The following is a 16,390-nucleotide window of genomic DNA, read 5'->3' as shown; positions in this document are numbered from 1 at the left end:
GTTTTCGTATATTTTGACTTTTTGACTGTTTGTTGGTCCTTGTCTGCATGTGTTTGTTTGTGGTTTACATTGTGGTCCATGTGTTCTCCATGTATGACAAAATTACTCTTCTCTGTTTCTTTTAGTATGACAAAATTATTGAAATAAGTGTTGTATTGTTACTTAAATATTTGATTAAGTGTTGTGATCACCTAATACTTTATTAAGTGTTGTGTTGTGTTGTGTTGTCTACATGCAGAATGAAATATTTTATTAGGTATAAGTGTTGTTTTGTTAAATATAATATATATTTTGTTCTGTAACTAGCATTGTTTAATTGGTTTTGGGGTTGCATGCAGAATGGATGAGCTATTTAGTATATCTATGCATCATGGTAGCCATTTTACTGAGAATGGCCAAAAATATGTGGGAGGTGCAGTATATGTAGTTGAAAATTGTGAACTTGAAAGGTGGTCCAAGGTTGAGATAGAGAGTATATGTAGGGACTTTGGGTACATATTTGTTAGCAGGCTGTGGTATAAAATGCTTGGAGTGGACCAAGAACTAGCAGACTTCCATTTTATTGTTGATGATAGTAATGCCATATACCTGACAGAATTAGTGAGGGGACATGAAGATATTCATGTGTATGTAGAGCACCCAATACATGACCCTATATTAGTTGATGAAGGACAGGATGTTGGTGAGGGTGTGTAGCCATTGGCATTGGAGCAAGACTTTACAGGTTATTATGACAATGATGATGGCAGTGAACATGATGACTTTGATGGAGATGATTTTTACAATTTTTATGATAGTGATGGCATGTATGCTAATGATCAAAATTTTAACAATAAGGATGAGCTTGAGGTTTATGCTGATGTTCCTACTAAGGTGGCTGCTTCTCAAGTGGGTTCAAGGAGAGTAGGTAAAGAACCTATCATTGAGCAACCACCTAAGGTATTTCATATAAGTGATAACAGTGTTAGTGTGGGAAGTGATGGTGGGGGAAGTAGCCTAGAAGATGATGTAGAGTTGAACCACGGTGTTAGGGACTTTGTTGAAGATAATAGAGACAATTGGGACGATAAGGATGATGTTGATGTTAATGAACCTGGCCAAATGGGTGCTGGTGTAATGAACTCTGATTATGAGAGTGAGGAATTGCACAGTCTTGTGGAATCATCATCTGATGATGAGCTTGGGTATGATAGTGATGATAAGTCTGAGAATAATAACAGGACACATATGGGAGATGGAAGGGAACAAAAAAAAGAGCAAGTGAGGAAGTTCCCTGTGTTTAAGTCAGTGGCTAAGGCTGAGCATATTTATTTTGAGAAAGATATGATGTTTACTACACCTAAGCAATTCAAGGAAGCTATAACAGATTATGCAGTTCATGGTGGATGAGGGATCAGATTTGCTAAAAATGATCTGCAAAGGGTAAGAGCTGTCTGCCAAGAAAGGTGAAAGTTTGTTGCTTATCTAACAAAGGTGCCAAGGTAGAGGAGCTACCAACTAAGGACATTGACATTGGAACACACCTGCTCTAGAAGTTATAAGAATCCTAGGTGTACTTCATCATACATTGGGAAAAAGTTGATGAAGAAGGTGAAAAGACAGCCTAATATCAAGCTGAAAGACATTTAAGAGGTTGTCCATGACAAGTATACCCTAAACATAAGTACATGAAAAGCAAGTAGGGCTAGGGATAAGGCTCGAGAATATGTTGATGAGGCTTATACACAAAATACAACCAGCTGTGGGAGTACTGTGAGGAATTAAGGAAGACTAGTCCTGGTAATACCATACTTATGAAGGTACATACCTTCCATGATGGTGATTTAGCAGCTGAGATGGATTTGGTGTGTGGAATACCTTATTTTGAGAGGCTATACATATGTTTAAAGGGCTATAAGAAGGGGTTTTTGGATGGATGCAAGCCATTCATTGATTTGGATGCCTGCCATTTGAAGAACAAGTCAAGGGGGCAATACTGCAGTATGCAGAGATCTTAATGAAGAGTATTTCTCACTTGCATATGCAGTGGTAGAGGCTGAAGTCAAGGACTCTTGGACTTGGTTCATCAATCTGTTATTTGCAGACATAGGTCAGAATAAGAGATGGGTGTTTATGTCAGACCAGCAGAAGGTGTGTAATTTATTCTCTATTTGGTTTTTTTTTTTTTTTTCATTTACTCATTGTATCTATCTCTAAGACATATTTTCCTTTGATACTAGTTGTGACAGGGGTTGGTACAAACTTTCATTGATAACTGGCTGCAGTATGAACATAAGATTTGCTGCAGACACCTCTACAACAACTTCAAGAAGAACCATCTTGGTGTTCTGATCAAAGAACTGTTTTGGAGGGCAACCAAGGCAACTTATAAAGAAGAGCTTGATAGGGTGATGGATGAGTTGAAGGGTATTAATGTTGATACACACAGTTGGTTGGATGCTCATTCAACAACAAAATAGGTCAGACACATGTTTAGTGAGGATGCCTTGACTGACACTATAGTAAACAATATGTGTGAGAGTTTCAACAACAGGATTCTTAAATTCAGGTCTAAGCCTATAATTAGCATGGTATGAGTCTTTGTGATCACCTACAGTTAATTATGTTCATTGTTTGGTACTATTTTTAGTAGGTGTTGCAATTAATATCTAATGTTTCATTGTACTTGTATGTGCTTGCAGCTTGAGTGTATCAGGCTATATCTCATGACTAGGTTTCAAGAGAACAAAGAGAAGAATTTAAGAGTAGAGTCAGATATTTATGCCAAGGTTCTGAAGAGGTTGCACAAGGAAAAACTGGCAGCCAATAGGTGGTTAGCTTGTTGGGCAGGGGTGACCCAGTTTGAAGTAAAAAATGGTCTGCAAAGTTTTACTGTTAACTTGGCCACAACACACTACAGTTGTAGGAAGTGGGATATAAGTGGCATGCTTTGTGCTCATGTAATCACCTGCATATTTTTCAACAGACAAGATGCTGAGCAGTATGTTCACCTATGTTACCATGTCTCTACATTCAAGGCCTGCTATGAACCAATCATATCACCAATCAATGTACAGGATATGTGGAGACCTAGTGGTGTGACCCCAGTTCAGCCTCCCATCAAAAGAAGACCACCTGGCAGACTTAAGAAGAAGAGAGCAAGGGAACTTAATGAGCTAACAAGTAGGAGAGCTGGCATCTCTAAGCAATGCAAGGCCTGTGGTAAGTTAGGGCATAATAGAAGAAGTTGTAAGGGTGAGATTGGAGGGAACTCCTCATTGCCAGGCACCATAAATAGAACCAGTACATCTAATAAAGTAATATATGGACATGTGTGGGAAATAGTTGCTTTTCAATGTTCAATATTAATGTGTGTGAATTTCTTGTTCGTAGGCCAGCAAACCCAGGCCAGGTGCACCATCTTAGACCAAGACAAGCTTAACCATTCAATTTGCACCATCTTAGACTAGGATGCACCAATCCAGTTCAAATGTAACACCTTATGTCAGGACAAGCTCATCCAATCCATTTCAGGCCAGCAGCACGTTCATCCACTTATATACACAGCATCACAGCTCCACTCCAGCTGCACCAAACTAGTTTGGCAGCACCACACAGAATCTAGGTGCACATCAAAACTCTAGGAGCAGCAACCTAAATCCAAGGCAGAAAAAGATAAGGGTGGTCACATCAGAGACTTTAAAGGCTTCTAAGAATGCATCCAAATATATGGAAGCAATCAGACATGGTGGGAGACAATCATCTGTGCATGGTCCAAGGAAATGAAGACAACACAAGTTCATTTTTCCTTTGCTTGTTTTGTGTATTTATGGTGATAGAGTTAACTATGAAACAATGCCATTTATTTTGTAGAAAGTGATGGTAATGATGATAAGGTTAATTATGGAACAATGTCCTTTGTTTTGTAGAAAGTGATGGTAATGGTGATAGGGTTAACTATGAAACAACGTCCTTTGTTTTGTAGAAAGTGATAACATTATATATGTTTAATCAATGCAGCAGAATTTTTATTTGAAGAAATTTGCAGCATAAATTTTATTTGATGCAGCAGCATTTACTGAGTTTTGTTTGATGCAGTAGAAATTTGCAGCCCTTTGTTTTGTATTTACTGAGTTTTGTTTGATGCAGCAAAAATTTGCAGCCCTTTGTTTTGTATTTACTGAGTTTTGTTTGATGCGGCCTATAATTTGCAGAATGTTTTCAATGCGGAAGATTTTATTTGTAGCCTTTATTTGTATTGTAGAAATTTTCAATGCAGTAGAAATTTGATAATGCAGCAAAAATTTATATTACAGAAATTTTCAATGCAGCCTGACATAGTTGTTGATTCTTGTCATCTGATAATCCATGTTGCTTGAAAATTTGATTTCAATGGAGATGTTGAGCAGGTTGTAATATATTAAAGCTTGTGCAAAATAGATATTTCTCACAAATCTACTCATGCCATAGCCCTTTTATTTATTTGTTCATGTTTTTGGTAGTCAAACTGATTCAGCAATATGAGTATGATTATACTTATGTGATTCTCCCAACCAATAAAAAGAAGTTATTACTTATCAATTGCCAATTGTATGAAGTCCATTGTCATTGAAACTCACAATGGCTTAATTGAATTGGTCAGTAAGTACATTTTAATCCTTCTGTGTTTCTGAGAACCTCTTAAGTCTTTTTATCATTTTGATGAATGAGAAAATTTTATTCAGACAAAAACTAGGGGAAATTCAATCTCCAAAGGCAACACAAAACTTTATTTTGGATGGAACTCTTAGTTTTTTTTATTCTGCAGCAACATCCTACATCTAATGTTTTCTCTTTCGTTGCTCTCCAAAACACAGCTCTCCAAATATGATATTGCAAGGAGGATCATTATTAATATTTTACCATTGAAAAACACATTTAGAAAACATTGATCAACCAAAACACAGAGTGAACTTCACACTGTTAGTCCAGTCATCAAGGAACAGGGGTATTCATTTCATTCCATGTTTGGTACAAAAAAAAAAAAAAAAAGAGCAGGTGTTTCCATGCTAACTACCTGACCCAAAAAATTACACAATGCCAACCCTATGCATAAGCAATTACAGGATATTGAAGCTCCCCCATCTATGTAACATGCTAATCAAACATACACTTCCACCACCCACCTAACTAAACATAAACACTTCCACACTTCCCACTTTCTGCCTAACCAAACTTCCACTACCTGTCTAACTACCCATACAATTAAAGAGACAAATCCCACATATCACCAATAAGAATGCCAAAGCCACAGTGTAAAACTTCTCTCTCTTGTAGCATCTTGCAACCTCGGCCTCTAGTTTGATAATCCGTTGCCTTTGCTCTGGGATGAGCACCTTACCACATTCACATATCTCATCATCACGTCATTGGAAAAATTTACACTTTTGTCCAATCTGAAATGCAAACCAATTTCTTCATCCATCAAGCTACTTAATGACCAATAAGAACTATATAATTAACATGAAATTGAAAAAACATTGTTGTTTATATATAACCATAGCAATCCAATTTTTAAGAAAACATTAACATTGAAGATCAACATCATTTAAGCATGCACTCCATAGCAAAGAAATAACTCAACTTCAGCAAAAACAGGATGAATGAAGATATTTGGTCTTTCAGCCCTCCTCCCTCCCAAACCAAAAAAAAAGTATTTGAATTTTATCGAAGGAACAGTAATGAGTGTCTTAAACAAATGAATATAAAAGCATATATGAAACTCTCACTCTATTAAGTCCACAAAAAATAAAAAATGATTATTGAACTTCTTAGTGGGACAGTTTTGACTTGTATAGATTAGAGGCATAAAGAGCCTCACAAAGCATTACATTGAACAGGAAAACACTCTAGAGTCAAAGCCTGAAATGCACTTTTTTTTTTTTACTGAGAAATGCACTTAATAATGAAATACAAGAAAATTGAAAAATAAACTTTCACCACCAAAGAAGAATTTAAACATAAAAACTGAACCCTAGTAAAAGAAAAGCTCAAATTGAAACACCTAGTAGTTTGGACAGCCATAAAACCTTCTGCCAAGGTTGTCTGCTGTCCATGAAACGACAAACACTAGTTTTTCAGCACAGTAGCACCTGAATGGAGCTCTCCTCCTCAAGCTTGAATTGGTTGAAGAGCTTGCTTCCATCTGATTAGGGACTTCGAAATGGTTGAAGATCTTGAGAGATGGTGGCTTCAAGTGGCAGAGATGGTTTGAGAGAGAGGTTGATGGTTCGAGAGAGACAAAGAGGCTGATCTAGGGATTAAGGTATGATTTGGGGATTTTTTTGAGGAATTGTGCACCAGATTGGTTGGTAAGTTCCTCACGTGACATACACGTGACTGAGTTTGGGGCCATGTGTAAAAAAAATCATTATTTTATTGTCTCCGTCAGCCATATCAGCTTTTCTATTAGTTGGGTGATGGAAATGACTTAAATGTCCCGCGTTAATTAGTTTAGAGACTAAAAGTGATAAAAATAAAATGTAGGAACTAAAATAAAAAAATCAAAATATAGGGACTAAAAGTGCATTTATGCAAAAAAAAAAAAATCTATATGTTTGCTTAAAAATGTACGACTGTCGTTTTATAGATTAAACACCCTGTTGTGTATCGGTTCAAGTCGATTCGAGACGTATTACTGGGACCTATCTGGGGCGACTTCGGATCCCACCACATTTGGCTCAATGTAAAATGATTTCAAAGTGTAGAATATTCGTGTGAAATATTTTCAAAAATAAAAATATTTTCAGATGTTTGGTTACATCACAAAAAATGCTTTGAAAAATATTTTAAAGTGTTTGGCTGTGTTCCTGAAATTTTTTTAAAAAACACATTCTATTACATTTTCTCAGCTTCCAAACAAATATTATAATAACGCTCTGTTTGTTTCAGCATAAACGTTTTCTAGAAAATTGTTCATTTTCCAAAAAGTATTTTCTAGAAAACTGTATCATTTTCCAGTGTTTGGTAACGATCTTGAAAATGAACTTGAGAATATTTTCTGATGTTTGGTATGCAAATTTTTATTTTTATTTTTTAAATTTATTGTGTAATTTAAAACATGTGTATTATGTAAACCAACTAATGTAATCAATATAAATAGAATAAATAAAAAACCAAGAATGAATTTGGTTTTCATACTAAAATTTTGACAATAGATACAATCAAATTTAGTTGTCAAATTTTCATGATCTCTACCACTCATCTTGCTCATATATATGGACAGTAATGTCCATACAAACATACATATGTACATATATATATATATATATATATATATATATATATATATATAAATCATTTGTCTATATACATAAAATTGATATAGGAATACATCTTTAATAAATACAAATAATAATAACTTTTAATTGTTTATTCTTTTTGCTTGTACACTAATTGTCTACTATGGTCAACCACAAGTCTTTAATATTACTCGAAATTATGTATTTATATAATGTATCTACATAGTATCTGCATAATGTATCTACCAGCAAATACATTTCCCATAAACAATTATTATTTATTATATAACAATATTATTAATTTACCGTAAAGATTATCCTATGCAAAAGCAATTTAGAGCCGGCATTATGTTTAAAATTTTCGTCTTTTACTTCATTCATTCATTCATTCTTTTTTTTTTTTTTTAGCACTCTTATGTGCAAAAAAGAATTACCTAGAATCCATCAAACTAAAAATTTCTTAGAGAAAAAAATAAAATCAAGTTTGAAATTCAAAGTAAAGAATTGAGATTTTGGTAGAGAGGAATGAAATAATTACCGCTGCAAATATGTTCTTCTTTGCAAGTTAGGAGAGAGGAATGGAATAATTACTGAGCAATAAGGAGGGAAAAAAAATCTAATCAGAGAACTGTGTTATAAAGGGGAAAAGAAACATAGAGAGAGATCTATAAAAGAGGGGAGATAAGGTAATGACAGTGAGGGTGTGAGGAAAGAAAAAGAAAAGGGAAGAGAGAAAGAGTAAGAGATTGTACCGTGAGAAAGATTGTTTTCCAATTTTTTTTTTGAAAAACAACTTATAGAAAACAAGCCTTATTTTTATTAGGATTTTCAATTGACTAAAGATAGTTTTTCGTTGACCAGTTTTTTTTATGCTACCAAATACTGAAAAATGTAAAAAATTATCTTTACAGAAGGTTTTCCAGCTAAACAAACAGAGAATAAGAAATCTAAATATATAAAGCAAATCAACAAAAAACATCATTCTCAACAAAAAAAAAAAAAAACATCATTCTCAAAAAACATTAAAAGAAAAAATAAGGGAGAGAGAGAGAAATAGATTAGAGAAAGAGAGAGGTAAAGGACCACAGATCAGTGGGTGGGTCTGACGGCAGTGCGATCGGCGGGTGGGTCTGAAGGAGGCGACGGCGACCAGATCGGTTTGTAGATCGGAGATCGGAGAGGAAAAGAGAGGAGAACGAGCTTCCTTAAGTCCAAAAAACGACGGCGACGGCTTCAAGTTTGAGGCGGCAGCGATAACGAGGGTTAGGCCTGGAGCCGTGCCGGAGTTCAGGTGAGTGGTCTCTCTCCCTCTATATCTCTAGTAGGATGAAAATGGAGGTGTAAGCGGTTTGAAGGTAAAATAGAAGTGTAAAATATTTTACACTTTAGGGGTTGATATTTTTCGGTCAATGGAAATCATTTTCCGTTTGATTGAATTTTCCGGCCATTCCAAACAATCCTCGTGGTGTAAAATATTTTTCATATTCCTTTTACAGCCGAAACAAACACAGCCTTAGCTGCAAAATCACTTGCAAACTCCGTTCTCCATAGGTGAGGTGACGATCGGACACAGACACAGTTTCTTGAAACGCTGCGTTTTGATCGTAATCTGAAAAGAAATGGGTACCTCAGAATCCACCCTCTCAAGCTCACAGGTAGCTCTTCAATTTCACCATACATTTCTAAGATTACCCTCCACTAAATGCCAATCGTTATATTAGCGTCTATTTTACTATGAAGGGTCCGGTCGATGAAATCACCACCGTGTCCGATCGATCCGAGGTCGCAGATCCAATCTTAGAGAGACTCAAAACCCTCAAATTAGTATGTCTTTTCTTCCCTTTGTTTTTAGGGGTTTTGTGTTTAATAATTTTATTGGTTGTTCTCTTCTTATTATTTTTCCTAAGTTGTTTCTGATGCGTAATTTGTAGACAACACCAATATTGACGTCACCGCCGGCTGAGAGTAGCTTAACTGACATACTGGTGAGGAAACCTTCGTCTTCTTCGGCTCCAGGTGGGCTTTCTGTCGAATTATATAGCTAAATAAATAAACTCTCGTTATATTCTTCACTGATTTGTGGATATATGATATATGTACTACAGCCATAGCTAGTAAAGGAAGTTAATCCTGCATGGAAAAGGAAAACCCACTTTTTACTTTTTTACTTCTTACAATCAAAACCCCCCCAATGAATTATGGCTTCAAAATTAGAGCTTCTAGTGAATAACCATGGGATGTAAAATTGTTAATTACTACAAAGCAAAGCAACTGATATGAGAGATCCCTAGGTGGTTGAGCTGATGCATCTGTTGGTGAAGATTGTCTGTGCCGTTAAGATTTTATTTTTTGTGTCTAACATTTTATAGCAGTGGATATAACTTTAGATTTTATAATATTTAATTTGAAACATAGAATGAATCTGTTTCAATTTCAAATGAAGAGGATCATTTTCACTTGTGAGAGTGGTTGCCAATTTATAATGGTTTGTGAGATGTTGTCTGTCTCAGTGTCCTAGTTCAGCACACATGTGGTTTCAGGAAACCTTTTACTGATTCATTGGATGATTTGCTAAATGAAAAAGGCATCAGGATTGCTTATTTTACATCATCCTCTCCACGCCTTTTTTTTTTTCCTCTTTTTCAATCATTGCTTTAGGAACTCCTTTGCGTTGCTCTCATAATTATACTTCGATTGTAAAAAGCTGTTGTTCTTACTAGAACTTCGGTGTTCCTCTTACTAAAATTTTAATGCCTCCTAAGTTCTAACCTGTTAATGGTCTATTGAATAGATGGAGAAATGATCAAACAACCAAAAGAAAATAATGCTTTCTTGTATCTAAAATCAAGGTGTTAGATTGTACTAACTCCTTTACAAGTATGATCTTTGAAAGTGGGTCACACATTGTGTAAAGGTTTTCTTAATTTATGTCTGAAGTATTCACTTATTATGGCTCACAAACATAAAAAATAGCAAGGATGTCATATGCATTTATCATTCTGAAGCCAAAGCATAGAAGGAAGTTGGCCATCACTTTCGTAATCTGTCGATACCACACACCAACTGACCACAAATTCATTAAGCATCATGCTTCTGTGAATGAGTATTTGAGTATTTATTTATCTCAGTTATATTGTTGCAATGCTATTTATCACTTTTTAGTTCAGGTGTGGTTCAGTTGTGAGACTAATTACTATACTTTATTTTCTCTGAATGATATAGCTACTGTGAATCCTAAGGTGCTGGTGGAGCTCTTCTCGATGTACCGTGATTGGCAGGAGCAGAAGACTCAAGTGATTAGCAAAAAGCAGGTTTGCCGTAAATAAAATTTGAGTTCACAAGCAGTGTTTAGTGAAAAAGGAGATGACTTCAATATCATAAGGCATGTAAGATCAGATCCATGGAAGCTCAGCACTATAATGATAGGATCTGGATCTGATTCATAATCATAAAAAAAGGATTTCGATCTAACTCAAGATCCTTTGGAACTCATATTTTGGCAGGTTCACATTTAAATTCAACTTTAAATCAAGGTTTTGCAAATTCAAAGATTTTTTTTAACATCTGGTTTGGAGATTAATTAAACAAGTTTGTACCCAATGCACAAAACTCTCATTTTTTGCGGGTTCAGGGAGAGGTGATTGGTAGATAGCCTCAAGCCCTCCCCCCACACCTTTTTTTTTGGGAGAGGTTGATTCCCAAACTTGAACTTGCATCTTGTTGCTTTAGGTGGAAGGCACTTACCATCGCACCAAGGCCTAACTTCTAGTTTGGTGATTATTTATGGACATGAAAAAGCAAAATGGTTAATCAACAATCATAAAGTGGTTCAAATAATCAGATCCTTGGTTGGAATAGAGGAATTCAAAACTACTTTTGATTACTGTATAAAGTAAAATTCTATTTGGATCCTTAAGGTTAAAGCTGGATGTGTATGGATACTGATTGGTTTGGATTTTGGCTAGTCTTGATGCTTTAGTGGGTGGATAAAAATGCTTGAGTGAAAGACTAAAAGTTCAATCTTTCTAAGATTCTTATTTTGTGCCAACCCAGTCAATCATGTAAAAGGAGGTGACCCTCTGTATAAATTTTTTTTCTATAGATTCTAGTAATTGCTCTTCCTAATAACTATTTTTCATTTGATGAAATGTGAGTTCCTTACTGGATTTGAAAACTCTGCATTTAGGGGCAGGTATCTGAATTCATTTCCTATTCTTGTTATGATCTGTTGTGCTAGTTTTCAGGATTGTAAGATATTGGCATCACATTAGGAAAACTAACCTGTTTGCTATTCTTACTGCTTTATGAAACAAAGTTTTTTTTTTTTCAAACTACATTCACAATGTAATTTGTGTATAATTGTTACAGGAAGAGATAGTAAACAAAATAGATGTTGCAGATGCTTTGGCAGTTAAACTTCTACAACGTTTTAATTTCTCAGTGTCGGCAATGAAGACAGCTTCACAACATTTATCAGAAGGTAATTGATCAGACAAAGTGTCACTTTCTGCTAGTTATTTGGCTCCAGAATATCACACAATAACAAATGCATGATGGATCCACTGAATGTTGAATCTCAGTTCTATGTCGCATGTGGACCATAGTTTTGCATCATAGGGAGTACAGATTAACTGGAACTTTTCAGATGCTGCGCCTTTCTTATTATTGACTTTTTACCTTGAAAAATGCATGCAGTTCATGCATTGCAGGTGGACATTGGAGAACTTAAAGGAAGGTTAACAGAGGTTATTAGTAACTGCGATGCATTGTGCAAGAGAATTGCGTCAGAGGGGCCAGAATCTCTTCGTTCATCTGTCAAACCATTTGCAATTGCCACTGCTGACTCAGAAATCAGCTCTACTGAAAACTGATTTTTGCTGAAAACTGAAAATACTGTACAAAAATAATTTTTTAATGGGTAAAAATTACTGTTCATCCTAAAAAGTACTGTTCATTGGCCTAAAATCACTGTTCATGGCCAATGAACAGTGACACATGCGCGTGGAAAAAAAAAAAAAAAAAAAAACTGGCCAGACGTGGACGCAGCCTCCTATCCAAACGCATTCTTCATCTTCTTTGCCAAGAGATTTAAACAGAACTGTAGCCAAGTTAGAATAGATAGTTTTGTTCTTGTATGTAGTTTCAACTATTTTTAATGATTCAGATTGAGGTTAATCCTCAGTGGCTAACCAGAGTGGCTTCATTACAAATCTGGCTGGTATTGGACAACCCATGTGTAAAATTGAGTCTATGAAGCATTTCATCATATAAAATTTAAGGATTATTGAATCTCTAGCACGTAGAATAAGTTATTCAGTTGTGGACTCAGGTGGAGTTTGGATAGGCGTTTCTGCGTCCGCGTTTTGGTTTTTTTTTTTTTTTTTTTTTTTTTTCTTCCTCCAGCCGCAAGTGTTGACCCAATTTTCTGTGAACAGTGCATTCGTGCACTGTTCATGGACCCACAAATTTCACTTTTCAGCAATTTTTTCATTAAAAATGGGTCCCACGGTACTATTCACACATTTTAAAATTATTTTGCTACAGTATTTTCAGTTTTCAGTTTTCAGTTTTCAGCAATAAGTTCTATCCAAACGGACCCTCAGTAGGCTTTTTCCAAAGAGAATGAAAGACGCCACTCTTCAAGAAGGAAGAGGACCTCTTTCCACGTCTGCCGCCAACAAATATAGTAATTCTATAATGCTTCTTTACAGTTTCTTCAGCCTCAAAAAAGATTAAAAAGCAAAAGAAAGACTGAAGGAAATAACAAATCAGGTTTATTGGATTCTTTTTCTTTGGGTTGTCGTTTCTGCGTCTTTGAGCTGTCAAGAGACTCAAGACAGATTCATAAGATCAAACAAGTACCAAAGCTTGTAAAAACTAGAGTTACTCAGTTTGTTTCAAGAGAAAATTTTATGTGAATATAGTTATTTCCGGTTTCCTGTAGTTGGTAGCATAAAAAAAAAATTAGTCAAAGACATTCTATTTGATAAGTGATTTTTAATAATGTTATTTGTATTTTTTAAAAATACGTGAATGAAAAAATGTGAAAATATATTTAATGTTATTTAAATATAAAAATTGTTATTTAATCAACGGTAACAAACAAACCCACTTAACTAACATTATTTAGTTTGATACAAGATAGAATTGTTTTTTAAAAAATTTATTAAAAATAATCCTATCTAACGCTAAGCTAATTAAAGAAAGGCAAAAGATAATTTTTTGACTCGTTTTAAGGTCCTATATGAAATTCAAGTAGTTTTCTACAAAATATTTTGTTTTTTTTTTTAAAATGATTTATTTTCTAGAAAATCTTAACGTGAAAACAAACTGGAATCAATCTATCACTCTATCAGCATGCCTACACGTTTATACAAGCATATTGCGGAGAATATTATAAAATAAAATAAAAAGAATATTGTCGACAAAGAAGTTGAACCGTAGACACATCAATTAGGAAGAAATTAACAAAACATATGTTAACATGTTAATTGATCCGGGAAGTTGATGCGGAATTAACACAAGTTAACACAAACCATTTTACTAACTTATTTGACCATTTGGATTAATGTAGAAAGATATATAAACGAACTACATTCCTGCAAATTGAGGTGATCAGATTCAGCATCCCAAAAAGGCTCCAGTGTTCAAAATTGCAAGATGTCGAACTTATCCATCCCATCCACATTGCGACTCCAAGAAGCAAAATAAGAAGAAGAACAAGTATGGGACTGGCTAGAATTAAATTAATGGAATTACAGATATTCAAACAATGCATAACATGATGACAATAACATCTTAAAACACCAATGATATAAAATTACTGGATTAAAAACCATATCAACTATAAGAACCTCTTAAAATAGAATCATTTGCAAACCCCCATTGTTGCGGATCTGAAGCAAAATTGGAAAGACCCAAGCTCATCATGGTTGTTGCTGTGCATCCATGTAACCAGCATCGACAAGCACCTTCTCCCTCTTAGCCAATTCAACATCTTCATCCACCATCATCTTAACCAATTGCTCAAACCCAACCTTAGGCTTCCAACCAAGAACTTTCTTAGCTCTGCTTGCATCTCCCTTAAGGTTATCAACCTCAGTAGGCCTAAAATACCTCTTGTCAATCACTACATGATCTTTCCAATTCAAACCCACATACCCAAACGCAACCTGCAAGAACTCCTCCACAGTGTGAGAATCTTCCGTGGCCACCACGTAATCATCTGGCTTCTCTTGCTGCAACATCATCCACATAGCTTCCACGTAATCCCCAGCGAAACCCCAATCCCTCGAAGCCTGCAAATTCCCAAGAAACAGCTTGCTCTGCAACCCAATCTTGATTCGCCCAACCGCGCGCGTGATCTTCCGGGTCACGAAATTCTCACCCCTCCTCGGCGATTCGTGGTTGAACAATATCCCATTACACGCGAAAATCCCATACGCTTCCCTGTAATTCACGGTGTACCAATGCGCCGCGCATTTCGACGCGGCGTAAGGGGATCGAGGGTGAAACGGCGTCGTTTCCGACTGCGGAGGCGGCGTCGAGCCGAACATTTCGGAGGATCCAGCTTGGTAGTACCGAATATGGTTGCGCCCAGTGGCGGCGATGTGGGATCGAACCGCTTCGAGGAGACGGAGGGCCCCGGTGGCGACAACATCGGCAGTGTAGTCTGGGATCTCGAATGAGACAGCCACGTGGGATTGGGCAGCGAGGTTGTAAACCTCGTCTGGGAGAATCGTGTCGAGCCAGCGACGAAGAGAGGAGGCATCGGTGAGGTCAGCATAGTGGAGCTTCATTCGAGCCTTGTGGGCGTTGTGGGGGTCGATGTAGATGTGGTTGATTCGCTGAGTGTTGAAGTTGGAGGACCGTCGGATCAAGCCGTGTACCTCGTAGCCTTTGTCGAGTAAAAACTCGGTCAGGTAGGAACCGTCTTGGCCGGTAATTCCGGTGATCAGTGCGACTTTGTGTGGCGCGCATGGAGGAGATTCGCCGTTGGTTGTAGATCCGGATCTGGAATTGTCGATCTCGGACGCCATTGTTGTTGTTATGACTGTTTGATTTGTCGGGTCTGAGGAAAAATGTGAGAGAGAGAGAGAGAGAGAAAGGACTGTTGTGAATTGGAGGAGGTGATGTGGGAGATTTAACAGTGATTCAAAGAATGGTACGCGGTTTCTCCGGTAACTCAGCTGACTAATGGTGTGGTGACACCTCACTATGGTCAATGTAGGGAAGGGGGAACTAGACATGTTATTGATTTTTCTTAATTGACTTTTTTATCCTTGGGGTGTCGGTGCGGTGCATGGTGATTGGTGAGTCGTGCTGAACAGTTACTGCTCAATTAGGAATTTTTATTTTGATTGGGTTGGCAATTGAGACTATTTCTTACCTGACATCTTTGTTCTGCAAAACCTCATGTATGAGAAAACTAGGAAACTATTTTAACTTTCTTTTATAAACTTGATTTCAAAAAAAAAAAAAATTGATAAGATAACTTGCCATTCGGCAAAAACCTGTTTTTATGCAATATTTTTAACGTCCTTTTCTAAACATGCTTTTCTGATTTGCGATCTACTCTAACCAAAAACTTTTGATTTAACAAACTTCTTTGAAATTTATAATTATTGGTAAAAGATATCTTGGACTTGCCTTGAAAAAAGAGAGACAAATTTAAGTGTAATGAATCTACTTTCTTTTTGTACGTTGAGGGATTCAAAATAGAGAAGAACCACACATCAAAGACTTCGGCTTTGCTCAAGTTTTAGTCACTTAAATGCTCGGTACCTTGGTCCACTCTTGCAAAACACAAATGAACTTACTTACTAGATCAAGTATAAAATTTTGTGGGTTGATCTCATATGCTCCAAATATAACGTGAGATAAGGGATTACGATTAGGAAGAAATAAATTAGTAGTAACTAGGAACGTCAATGGTAATTTTCACACATTCCTTTACAAAATTGGGGTACATGCAAAACAATTTAACTTGACCTTACTTAAGTGAAAGACAGAAAATAAAGATGAACTTTTAGCGTGCATTTGAGATGGCTTAAAAAGCCAGTTTTTTTTTAATTTTATTATTCAGCTTATTTTTGTTATTATTCATGAGTCTCATTACACTTTTTAGTACT

The 16,390-nt window shown here is 36.1% G+C and overlaps 3 protein-coding genes across 5 annotated transcripts; 2 read left to right on the top strand and 1 right to left on the bottom strand.

The window, feature by feature from the left end:
- Positions 1-1,793: 1,793 nt before the first annotated feature.
- LOC142625261 (uncharacterized) lies at positions 1,794-3,908 on the top strand. The gene is made up of 5 exons (XM_075798949.1): positions 1,794-1,980; positions 2,027-2,130; positions 2,229-2,414; positions 2,682-3,201; positions 3,853-3,908. Exons 1-5 carry the CDS (start codon positions 1,794-1,796, stop codon positions 3,906-3,908), a joined length of 1,053 nt encoding a protein of 350 aa, XP_075655064.1.
- A 4,349-nt stretch (positions 3,909-8,257) lies between these two features.
- On the top strand, positions 8,258-13,191 carry LOC142624061 (uncharacterized). Of its 3 annotated transcripts, XR_012842269.1 has the most exons (8): positions 8,258-8,550; positions 8,756-8,914; positions 9,000-9,083; positions 9,191-9,275; positions 10,482-10,570; positions 11,628-11,739; positions 11,955-12,588; positions 12,863-13,191. XR_012842269.1 is itself a non-coding variant. In XM_075797564.1 (7 exons), the coding sequence occupies exons 2-7, from the start codon at positions 8,879-8,881 to the stop codon at positions 12,128-12,130; spliced, it is 582 nt and encodes a 193-aa protein (XP_075653679.1). In that variant the 5' UTR covers positions 8,258-8,550; positions 8,756-8,878; the 3' UTR covers positions 12,131-13,191. The 3 variants fall into 3 exon arrangements, 2 of the variants coding, with proteins under 2 accessions (XP_075653679.1, XP_075653680.1); XM_075797564.1 differs by having other exon boundaries at positions 11,955-13,191; XM_075797565.1 differs by having other exon boundaries at positions 8,269-8,550; positions 8,811-8,914; positions 11,955-13,191.
- Positions 13,192-13,967: 776 nt separating this feature from the next.
- On the bottom strand, positions 13,968-15,488 carry LOC142624060 (GDP-mannose 4,6 dehydratase 1). The gene has a single exon (XM_075797563.1). The coding sequence runs from the start codon at positions 15,296-15,298 to the stop codon at positions 14,186-14,188; it is 1,113 nt and encodes a 370-aa protein (XP_075653678.1). The 5' UTR covers positions 15,299-15,488; the 3' UTR covers positions 13,968-14,185.
- Positions 15,489-16,390: the final 902 nt, after the last annotated feature.

The sequence above is a fragment of the Castanea sativa genome, chromosome 2, assembly GCF_040712315.1.
Source record: "Castanea sativa cultivar Marrone di Chiusa Pesio chromosome 2, ASM4071231v1".
Classification (NCBI taxonomy): Eukaryota; Viridiplantae; Streptophyta; class Magnoliopsida; order Fagales; family Fagaceae; genus Castanea; species Castanea sativa.
The sequence above is the reverse complement of the archived record's forward strand: the minus strand, read 5'-3'. Positions and strand labels throughout refer to the sequence as shown.

What these genes read in the sequence shown, in the direction of transcription:
- LOC142625261 (XM_075798949.1), top strand. Translation starts at nt 1,794, where the DNA reads ATGAAGGTACATACCTTCCATGATGGTGATTTAGCAGCTGAGATGGAT. An exon ending in TTATGTCAGACCAGCAGAAG is followed by an intron (nt 2,131 to 2,228) that starts GTGTGTAATTTA and finishes TAGTTGTGACAG; the next exon opens with GGGTTGGTACAAACTTTCAT. An exon ending in ATGAGTTGAAGGGTATTAAT is followed by an intron (nt 2,415 to 2,681) that starts GTTGATACACAC and finishes ATGTGCTTGCAG; the next exon opens with CTTGAGTGTATCAGGCTATA.
- LOC142624061 (XM_075797564.1), top strand. Translation starts at nt 8,879, where the DNA reads ATGGGTACCTCAGAATCCACCCTCTCAAGCTCACAG. An exon ending in GACTCAAAACCCTCAAATTA is followed by an intron (nt 9,084 to 9,190) that starts GTATGTCTTTTC and finishes CGTAATTTGTAG; the next exon opens with ACAACACCAATATTGACGTC. An exon ending in TTCGTCTTCTTCGGCTCCAG is followed by an intron (nt 9,276 to 10,481) that starts GTGGGCTTTCTG and finishes TGAATGATATAG; the next exon opens with CTACTGTGAATCCTAAGGTG.
- LOC142624060 (XM_075797563.1), bottom strand. Translation starts at nt 15,298, where the DNA reads ATGGCGTCCGAGATCGACAATTCCAGATCCGGATCTACAACCAACGGC.